Here is an 11738-nt window from a genome sequence, read left to right as displayed (position 1 = left end):
TCAAATGTTCAACATACTCTTCTTCCGGTTTAGAGTAAATCAAGATGTCATCAGTAAATACCACTACAAACCGATCCAGATAATCATGAAAGATACGGTTCATGTATTCCATGAACACTCCCGGCGCATTGGTAACACCTAAAGGCATCACCGAATACTTATAATGTCCATATCACATTCTGAAAGCCGTCTTCTGGATATCTTCATCCTTCACTTTAATCTGATGATAACCTTACCTCAAATCAATCTTACTAAATACACGAGCACCCACCAATTGATCCATCAAGTCATCTATTCTTGGAAGTGGATACTTTTTCTTAATTGTTACTTTATTTAATTGTCTATAATCAATACAAAGTCTCATGCTTCCGTCCTTCTTCTTTACTAGCAACACTGGAGCTCCCCACGACGATACACTTGGTGTTACAAACTTCTTTTCAAGTAAATCCTCCAGATGCTTCTTTAATTCTAACAATTCAGATGCAGATTTCATGTACGGTGCCATAGACACATGTCTGGTACAAGGTACAAGATCAATAGTAAATTCAACTTCTCTCTCTTGCGGTACATCAGGAATCTCATCAGGGAATTCTCGCACCACCTGCAACTCATCAATTATAGCTTGATTCTCCATAGACAACAACGCCATCAACGAGAACACCTCAACTTCTTCTTTCATTAACAGTCACAACTATTTAGCAGACACAACTCAACTCCCTCCTCTTCAGGAGTGGAAAACCTCACCGACTTATCATAACAATTAATATGAACATGGTGATACTTTAACCAATTCATACTTAAGATCACATTCATCCCACTTAACGGTAAACAAACTAAATCAACAACAAAGTCTCTGTCGAAGATCGACAAAGCACACTTTAAGCACAAAAGAAAAGTAGTCGTCGATCCCTTAGCTGGAGTATCGACGACAATTTCTCCATTAATAGAAGACAACATAAGACCCAATCTTTCAACACAATCAGCAGCAATAAAGCAGTGAGTAGCACCAGTATTAATAATAGTGATTAAATGAGTACTATTAATGAAACATGTACCTCTAATAAGTCTGTCCTTATTAGCTGTTTGAGTTCCAACCAAAGCGAACACCTTTCCACCAGCTTGTGTCTGCTTCGGTTTCTGACACTGACTACCAATGTGTCACTCTTCACCATAATTGAAACAAACCATCTCCTTATGCTTGCACTCAGATATTGCAAGTTCGGTCTTACCACAACGGAAACACCTCTTCACCTCAGTAGTACACACCGTACTTGTAACACCCCAAATCTACCCAACGGTTTATAAAGGAAATCAGAGTGCGAAAATCTCAAAAAACCATACTTGAGGAGTCACATTATCCACTTAAAAACAATTCATATAAAATCTCATTAAACAGATACATAGCTTATGTCAATAGGGAGAATTCATAACCAATGAATCTTCAAAACCAAATCAACTTTAAAAGGGAGAATTCATAACCAATAAATCTTCAAAACCAAATCAACTTTAAAACAATGCAGTGGAATTTATTAACTCATAAACTTAAAACAATAGCATCTTGGTACAACATGAAAATACAAGCCACAACTTCTTCATAAGACAACATCCTAATCCAACATAAACATAATATAAGGAAACAAGCGTCAATCCCCTCGAGTGCTACGTATCAGAGCAACAGACACCAACTCGAACTACTAACTATATCGGCTACTCCACATCGTTACCTGTACGTTACCAACAAAGGGTAACATTCAAACAGAAGGGGTGAGATATCAAACAGTATAAAGGAATGTATGATAATACTTATAGAAAAGATAAGATCATACACTATTCTCCACTTCTCATCTCAAAGCAACTTGCATCACAACAACAATGTTAATAATCAATCATAATAGCATATTCAAATTCACAACTAAGTTATCCACAATTACAACATTCACTTCATAATCACAACGACAATCAAATGCAACTCAATATGCGACTCAACATTATGCATATGTATGTGGCACCAATTGGAGTAAAACTCCCGTCTCAAACATTTTCCATTCGGGCCATCGTCACTTTGCCATTTTCAGGCCATCGTCGTGGTTGCCATTTTCAGGCCGTCTTAAACTATGCAATGGATGCGACTCAATGATGCACATCCACAAAACACAACATTCATAATACACAACAACATCGTCTCAACAACATTGACTCAATGCCAAGAGTTCAATGGCAACAATAATATCATTACTATTAGATTAATTCATCACTTCTCAATCACGACTTTATTATGACATACAAACATACACAATCATTCAACTTCACAATACATCACCAAATGGGGAAAATACAATTTAAAAAAAGTTTTCAAAAGTCATTCCAATCATTCTCATTAGATAGTCATTGATTTTAGCTTTACGGAGGTTCAAACGGTGAGTAAAAAGGAGTTAGGGATCAAAAGATACAACAATTAGAAGTTTCAAAAAGTTTTTGACAGCAAAGTTCGCTTAGCAGGCTTCAAGACAGAAGCAAACCATCTTCGCAGCTACTCTTAGCGGGCCAATCTCACTTAGCGGACTCACGAATTTCAAAATTTATTCCCAGACTTCGTTTAGCCGACCAGGGGTCGCTTAGCGGACGTGCGATTTTGTAGAAAAAAGACAGCAAACTCAGTTCTGCGAAAAAGCTAACCCACCACTCAAAACCACTTTCAAACATCAATTAAAAGCATATATAACCAGTATTGGACATCCATTAACAACAATCATTATCAAAAACATGTTTAGAATACAAATTCATAGAAATCTAGTATGAACCCTAACAATTTCAATTTCACAAACATGGCTACTAAGCATATAATCAAAACCCCACCATAATCTATCATCATGCAATCCCTTATCATGAAAGAATCTCACCCTTACCTTGGGTTTTGGATTGCAGACAACTCTAGCTTCAATTTTGGGATTTGACCTAGCTTTCTCTCCTCTTCCCTTCTTTCTCTTCTTTTCTCTTCTTTCACCAAATGATTTTCTAATTTTCTATTTTCTCAATTTCCCTTGTTTTGTTAAACTTATTAACTTATTATTACTAATGGGCTCTAATTAGCACCTCTCACTTACTAACACTAACACTAAGTTAGGCCCGATAACTAATAGTCTAACCATACCATTACTACTAAATCCCTGATAAAATAACATAATATCAATTAATCACATAATTAACACATAAATCACACATCACACAATAAAATATATAATTGAAATAAAAACGGGCGTTACAGTACTCTTATGATCAGGTTTCCCATATTTGAAACAAACCACGCCAGCATGAACATCTCCCCCACTAGTTCTCTTAACATCAGCAACTTTCTGTTTACCTTTCCTAGCGGGAGCATCATAAGGCTTGCCACGGTTCTTTTGGTGCTTACCTATCCTCTCATTGACAATCATATAATCAGTATTATTATCCTCCTCATAGATTCGACAACTATCAACCAAATCAGCAAAGACACGAATCTTCTGGTATTCGACTGCTTTCTTGATCTCTGAGCGCAACCCCTTCTCAAACTTGATGCACTTTGAAAATTCAGCTGTCGCCTCGCTATAGTGCGGATAAAACTTGGCTAGCTTAACAAACTTTGCAGCATACTCAATAACCAACTTATTTGCCTGCTTCAGTTCGAGAAACTCAATTTCCTTCTTTCCCCAAACATCTTCAAGATAATATTTCCTCATGAATTCCCTACGAAACACGACCCAAGTGATCTCCTCATCTGCAGTCTCAAATCTATAACGAGTCTCTAGCCGCCATTCATCATCCTCGATTGCTAGCATATGGGTACCATATCAAACCTTATGTGATGGAGTGCAATGCATCACACGGAAGATTCTCTCTGTAATACGATGAACTAACTTTATTTGAAATGTGCGGATAGCAAGAGTCGCCACCGACTTTTATTTTATCCCATTTATAGAAAGGCTAAAAGAACAGAAAAAGACCTTTTAAAAAGATTTTGAGTTCCGGGGGTAAGTTATACAAAGGGAAGGTGTAAAGCACCCTTTGCATCCATGGTTTTCCATGGGCTCTTAATTGCTTAGTTCACTTGTTCGTTTGAATTGTTTGAAAAGTAGTGTGTGAATAAGAAAAGATTCGTTTAAGGACTTTAGCTTGTAAATAAGCGTAGCCTTGTTTTGAAAATATTCTTTGAAAAAAGAAGTGGGAAAAAGATTTTGAATTTGAATTTGAGTTTGAAAAAAGAGCAAGCAATTAAAAAGCAATTACCCTTAAGTTATAAAAATTGTTCTTTTAGCTTTTCAGGCGAAAGGGTCTATCCATACCATGAGAGGGCAGGAAGTCTTTCAATTGGATGTTAAGGGTCATCGAAGTTATCGTTCGCCACAAGACTGTCCCTACCATAAAGAGGGCAGGTAGTCTAAGGGAAGGATATAATAGTCATTAATCTTTTTAGGCATCATGCGAGGATACCTTAGCAATTGGGACAATCATCACATTTTACCGAGGCAGCTTCGAGGGAGTTTCAATAACTTTAAGGAAACATTTGCTTTATGTATCCTCGGAATCGAGGGACTTGACTATTTTAAGGCATTATCAATAAGGCAACAAGGCAACAACAATAAGGCAACAAGGCAACCAAAGGGATTACCCTAAAGGTGTGTGGGTGCACAATCACGTGGTTAACTTCGATGATATTTATCTTGTAAATTAGTGATCTAATTCAGTTCAAGGCTTGCACTCCCTAAGATTACTAACCACGCAGTTTAAAATTGCAGAAATTAAAGGCAGAAAAACATAAAGTCCTACGCTATTACAATAAACACCTGCGGGGATGGGGGAAATTAAAAGGCGGAAAAATAAGAGGGAACAATAATTAATCAAAATCTTGAATGTCTTGATCTTCTCGAACCCTTGATAAATCCTGAAAATTAAGAGGAAAACAAATAATGGTAAGGCAAAAACAAACCCTGAAAGGGCAAAAATTAATAAACAAAGGTCAGTCGACCGTATAAGGCAAACAACATAATTTTTATCGTTTAAAAACAATTATAGATAAAATTATGGAAAAAACGAGTTTTCAATTAAAAAATAAATGATTATAATTTACTATAAAAAAACTGATTTAAAATAAATAAGAACATAATTAATACTAATTATAATAGAAAAGAAGGAAAAAATAGAATAAAAACATTCATGTAATAAAAAAATAAAAAGAAATTTAAAAAAGCACTTAGCTCTTATTAGGTGTGGTTGTCACATGAGTGTCTATCGTACGCTGCAGATTGTGTGGTGTCTGATTTGCTGGTCACTGGATCCAATGGACGAGATGCGAGGGCGCATCATGGCTGTATGTGGGAGCGCTGTACTGGATCTGTAGGCAGACAAATTTGAAAAAAATAACGTGTATGTGGTGGGTATCGAACCCACTCCGTGTGACTTCCTCAAGCGCGCCTTTTGCCAATAGAGCTGTGTCATGTAACTGTTAGTTAAATGCCCAAACAAAAAATATAAAAAAGAGATAATAATGGTCAATTCAACGCGTGGGCCCCAATGCTCTTGGACCAGCCAATCAGAGACGGAGAGAGGCTTCGGTGAGGTTGACTAGCCAATTGGATTCGGATAGAGGGATAGAGTGTTGACCGGCCAGTGATTTCACGACACGTCTCCCTTCTCCATCATCTTCTTCGTTTGGCCTATTCTACACCCACAATTTTGCTACGAAGCCGCTTGAACTTTTCTACGATCCTTGCTAGACCTCTTCGTGGCTGATTCTGGAACATTCAAACCTGCCATAAAAACATGATAACCCAAGACAAAAGAACCCAGTCCTATGAGTTCGTTGGTGCAATTATTTTGGCCCAAAAACGCACGCACATATGAGTACGAACGAGAATGCTTTCACGGATTCATCAATGGCAGTTTGAGATTCTCGCATTCATGGCCCCATGTGGTGGTTCATACCTGCTCTTAATTACTATAGGAACACGTTGATGCATTCAAACCACGTTAAAACACAATAATTCATGGTATACGAAATCAAAAATATGAACAACATAGATGCATATGGTATGTCTGTTCTAAACAATTCAAGGACCTTCCTTTGAGTGATACCTACCTCTTAATACCTTAAGATAATGATAGTGTGATTTGTTTCTTCTGAGAGTGGCAGGAATTTTAAACCTTGTATGCCCTAGTTCTTTTGAAACCTTGAAATCGTGGAATGTGTTTTTGGAGGCTCTGAATTCGTGACCCCTAATGCAGAGAATAATATCTATATATAGTGATGGCAATTCGGGTAGAATATTGGAACACGATCAAGTAATTGGTGAGAGGAAGATTTGATTTGAAAATTGCATAAATTCTTGCTATTTTTGTATCAATTTTAATCCAATCTTTCCCAACCCTCTTGCCACGAAATTTGTATCACATTTGGCCCTCTTGATAGCTTAGAATTGATTAAAAATCAAATCTTTCATTAAAACTAATTTTCCCATATTTTATAATGATTTATTTGTATTTAAATGAATTAAAATTCAAATAAACAAAATAAATATTATAAAAATAAATTAATTAGTTTAAGGATGTTCATAAATCCTATGGACACGTTTGGGACCCATGTTTTAGGCCCATTAGTCCAAAAACACCAAATTGTGCAATTAGGTTTTTTGTGTTTTTCTTGAAAATTGACCAATTTCTGTGCCTCATATCTCCTTCAATTTTTATCATATGAGCATGTTCTAGGACTTTTTAGAAAGCCCAAGATGTCCTCTAAATGACCCTTTTGGTTTCATCTCAATTGAGTTTTCCATTTGCAAGTTATGAGCTTTGACCCAAAAGGTGTTTTTGTTGACCTTTTGGAGGACCTCTAATCTTTTGACCCATATCTCTCAAATGAAGCATTTTTAGCCTTGGAATGTGAGAGACAAAGTTGTAAAGAATTCAATTTCCTTCAAAATGAGCTTTGAATGGGAAATTTCTGATGTTCCATGTGAACGTTATGGCTTGTCAAAGTTCAGTTGACTTTTAATTCAAAAACCCTAATTTAGAAACTTTGAGTTTTGTTGATTTTTGAACTTTCCTTGATGAATTATGATCAACCCTTGATGAAATGATGAATGTTACTTCAAAATGAGGATGTTGACCAAAAATCATGAATTTTGACTGTACTTTGACCACAGTTGACTTTTAGGTCAAACCAGTCGCCTATTGATCATTTGAGCAGTTAACTGAGCAATCCTATGAATCAGATCTTGAGCTTGACATGAGGACCCTTTGAAGCATATAAGAGGCCATGGGATCCATTTGAGGTCTTAGAACTTGATTTTACTTTGATAAATACAAAACCCTAGTTCAGAGGCACTCGTTTAGGAGATATGTAGCTTTGAATGATTGGAGATCTTTGTGCATTTGATAGTCATATGGACTGAAATATGAATAAATATGATGGGCAAATTTTGGGGTATGACAGTTGCCCCTGTTCAATCTTCTTATACTTGAGAATGTAGATGGGCTTGTGTGCCTGTCGGAATCTGAAGGTAGAAGAGGATTGAACACTAGAATACCCAGGAATTTGCCATGGCTGAAGCATGGACTTTTGCCGGAGACGGGCTTAAAGATGCCATCTGAATGTATTGAGATGGGCTTAAAGATGCCATCTGGGTGTTGAGAGAGTCAGAATGAATCGTACGTTAGACTGTATCTGAGCTCGAAGTACTGAGAGGTGATTTTTTAGAGATGGGCTTACAGATGCCATCAGTTGATGTATTGACGTGCGTTAGACTGAGTCGTACATTAGACTGCATCTGTGGTGTCAAAATTAAGTTGTTGGCTCGATTTCCCTGAGCGTCTGAATCATATGAGTGAAATGATTGTCGTGACTCTATCGTCATAACTCCATCGTCGTGTCTTCATTGTCATGATTGTTTCTGAACTGAATACCGGGATTAGATATGTGACTCAATCGTTGTGACTCCATTGTTGTGACTTCATTGTCATGACTCCATTGTCGTGATTCCATTATGGTGACTCAGTTGTCGTGATGCCATTATCATGACTCAGTTATCGTGATTCCATTATCGTGACTCACTTGGCGTGATTCCATTATCGTGACTCAGTTGTCGTGATTTCATTATCGTGACTCAATTGTCTTGATTCCATTATCGTGACTTAGTTGTCGTGATGCCATTATCGTGACTCAGTTGTTGTGATTCCATTATCGTGACTCAGTTGTCGTGATTCCATTATCGTGACTCAGTTGTCGTGATTTCATTATCGTGACTCAGTTGTCGTGATTCCATTATCGTGACTTAGTTGTCGTGATTCCATTATCGTGACTCAGTTGTCGTGATTCCATTATCGTGGCTCAGTTGTCGTGACTCAGTTGTCGTGACTCCATTGTCGTGGTCTTTTCTGAATTGAGTGTCCTGATTAAATCTGTCTCTTTCTTTGATTATGTCAGTACCGTTCGTAGTAACCGAATTAGATCTTTGAAGGATGATCGTGTCTACACCGTTTGTGATGATAGAATTAGATCTTGGAATATTAATCGTGTCAGCACCGTTCATAGTAACTGAATCAGACCTTGGAAGGACGATCGTGTCCACACCGTTCGTGATGATGGAATTAGATCTCTTGTCGTGTCAGCACCGTTTGTAGTAACTGAATTAGACTTTGGAAAAGTTGATCGTGTCCACACCGTTCATGATGATGGAATTAGATCTTTGAATGTTGACCGTGTCAGTACCGTTCGTAGTAACTGAATTAGATCTTTAAAAATTGGAGATTTTGTTCATCTGCTTGTACTTGTATCCTGAAAAAGGTAAAATTAGTCTTTATGTAATGTCATGATGCATGTATTATGTGACGAGTCTCTCAAAATAAATGAGAAACTTGCATGTTATGTATGAATTCATTATGAGGTAATGTATGCAATGTATGAATATGTTTATGACATATGATATGTGAATATGATTTATGTTGTCTTGATTGAGAAAATAAATCTCTATGTCCTTGTGATTTTGTTGTCTGATTTTGTCTTGAAGATGCTCAGCTGGAGGTTTATGATTTTTTCTTGGGGATGAAAGCGATTTGAATGATTGATCTTGATGTACCCTGACCGGGGATAAGAGAGATGAATAACCGTGTTTGGAGAAGAGAGAAAGTGTCGGGGAACCGACAATGTCGAAGACGTAAACTCCGTTGAGGACCTAAGTCTTTGTTGGGACGAGAACATTTGAAGGTATCTTCTTAATGATTACTCTGTGGGGATATGATCCTGTGAAGCTGGCTATGTGGGAAGACGTGGATGCCTTGACCGTTGCCTCCAGTGATCATAGTAACTGCCATTCCTGGACTTGTATTGATTAAGACACACCAATGAGTATTGATCGAAGTGTCAAAACAGGCCTTGCATAGCTTTGCCCCAGCTAGTAGGGACTTTGAAGAGATTTTCCTTGTGAGGACCTTTGGATATATACAATGGGGATGCCCCTAGTACTCATAAACTTAAGGTGATACCCCTGTCTGATCGGGAAGTAGCTTCAGACCCATTTGGATGTATGCCCCTGATTGTCTGATGTTCCTGAGAGTTTCTTTGAATCTTGACCTGGTTGCCCCAGATTTTTTGGCCAGAGTGTGTCATGCCCCTTGTATTCTTTGACTTCTAATTGAGGCAGGTGTAAGAGATGTTGTTGCTGAAGTGGCTTTGTCTGTCGGGATGATTTTTAGTCATTAGTTGTACCCTGTGCAGATTCTTCTTGATGCTAACATTCGAAATTATGCAGCAGAATATGTTTAATAATGAATTCATGAGATGCAATGCATATGTCTGTCTTGAGTTTTTGAAAAACATTAAAACAGGAGATGTAAAAGCGTGATATTTGTAAAAACGTGATGGTTATAGTATCAGAGGTTTATTTGGACAGGCAGTCATCCTTCTTGTAATATTTTGTTTTTTCTTTTGTCGAGGGTTTGCAGCAACCTCTTTTTGACATTGATTTTGTTATCCCTAACTTTGGCCTGAACTGTTTGTTTTGAGGTTACAGTCAGCGGGGTGTTTCGATATTTTATAAGTCTCCTTCATAGGTTTTGACTTAACATCTTTTTCTTTTTGGTGGATATTGACTGCCTGACTTAATGGTCACAGGAACCCATCATTATTTGCGTACACAACGGCTAGTATAATTGAGTTAACTGAGTAACTAATCTGCCCCAGGTTAAGATTAAGGGTTTTAATTTGTACAAGAAAGAAAATTTCTACTCCTTTGGCTCAAAGGGGTTGACGAGGGATTAACATCCTTATATCTCTACTGTTTAGGTATTGAAACAATGCCTGTACATCGTCAGCATAGTCCGTTCAAAAGCATACTGTATGAGATTGCGGTATTGTTTTCGTCATCCTCCCTCAAAAGGCATACAACTTTAGCAGGAGTTGAGTATCGCAAAACATATGCAAAGTAAAGACATAATTTAAAATGAGTGATAGAGAAATAATTTATTCAAGACAAATATATGCAATGCACTAATGATGATTATTAAAACAGATAATGTCTATCATAAGTCGAATGTTTAAACAAACAGAATAGAAATCAGCAAATGAAAAGTAAAACTAATGATCTGAAAGTTCATCCTTCTAGCCATCCACAACATTAGCAGTCACGTTGGGAGTCTCAGGAGGATCAAATTCAATTTCCCCAGCATCGATCATATCTTGGATCTTGTTCCTCAATGTCCAGCAGCTATTCGTATCGTGACTAGGACTATCAGAGTGAGATGCACACCTCACATTGGGGTTATAGCTACGAGCAGAAGTACTGGGATTCTTAGGGAGATCCTTTAAAGTGATCAACTCTGACTTCAATAGGTGCTGTAATGCTTGAGCCAGTGACATATTGATCTTTGTGAATTGTCTTTTAGGCGCGTCTTGCTTGTTTTGACGACCTTTTTGAGGTGCCGGTGTGGAGATCAGAGCTGCCCCAACAGATTGGTCATGGTTACTCCTTTTCTGATCATGCCCTTCATTTGAATCTGACTTCCTATTGAAATGCTTCTTTGTAACACCTGGGGATGTAGCAGCTTGAATTTTACCACTTCAGATGCCATTCTCGACACGTTCCCCAGTCAGTATAAGTTCAGTGAATCCAGATGATGAACTTCCCAGTAAATGACTATAGAAAGGACCAGTCAATGTACTCATAAACATATCTACCAACTCTCTGTCAGCTAAGGGAGGTTGAACTCTTCCATCCAGGTCTCTCCATTTTTGAGCATACTCCTTGAAGCTTTCGTTAGAACCCATAGACATGCTTTGTAGTTGCATGCAGGTTGGCGCGAGATCAGCATTGTATTGGTATTTCTTGTAGAAAGCGGTTGCCAGATCTTCCCATGTATGAATGTTGGCACCGTCCAATTGATAGTACCATTCGAGTTGAGTTCCAGATAAGCTCTCTTGGAAGAAGTGGATCCACAGCTTTTTATCAGCACTATGAGGCTAAATCTTCCTCACATAGGAATTCAGGTGCAGTTTAGGACAGGAGACCCCATCGTATTTAGCAAAGGTCGGAGTCTTGAACTTCAGAGGGATAACAATTCCAGAGATGAGTCCTAGTTCCTCAAAATCTAGCCCAAGTACCTTCTGAATTTCCATGGCTTTCATACGTTCTTCCAGCCGTTTGTACTTGTCATCAGGATGTTCGTCCTCATAGTAATAGTCCTCTTCTTCCTCAGAGGGCTTGACAGAA

At 37.8% G+C, this 11738-nt stretch overlaps 1 protein-coding gene across 1 annotated transcript; it reads right to left on the bottom strand.

Moving 5' to 3' along the window:
- Window positions 1–678: 678 nt before the first annotated feature.
- Window positions 679–3818, bottom strand: LOC131604804 (uncharacterized). The gene is made up of 3 exons (XM_058877219.1): window positions 3264–3818; window positions 3094–3167; window positions 679–1147 (listed from the first exon to the last, which is right to left on the bottom strand). The coding sequence occupies exons 1-3, from the start codon at window positions 3816–3818 to the stop codon at window positions 679–681; spliced, it is 1098 nt and encodes a 365-aa protein (XP_058733202.1).
- Window positions 3819–11738: the final 7920 nt, after the last annotated feature.

This window comes from Vicia villosa, linkage group LG5, assembly GCF_029867415.1.
Source record: "Vicia villosa cultivar HV-30 ecotype Madison, WI linkage group LG5, Vvil1.0, whole genome shotgun sequence".
Lineage (NCBI taxonomy): Eukaryota > Viridiplantae > Streptophyta > Magnoliopsida > Fabales > Fabaceae > Vicia > Vicia villosa.
The sequence above is the reverse complement of the archived record's forward strand: the minus strand, read 5'-3'. Positions and strand labels throughout refer to the sequence as shown.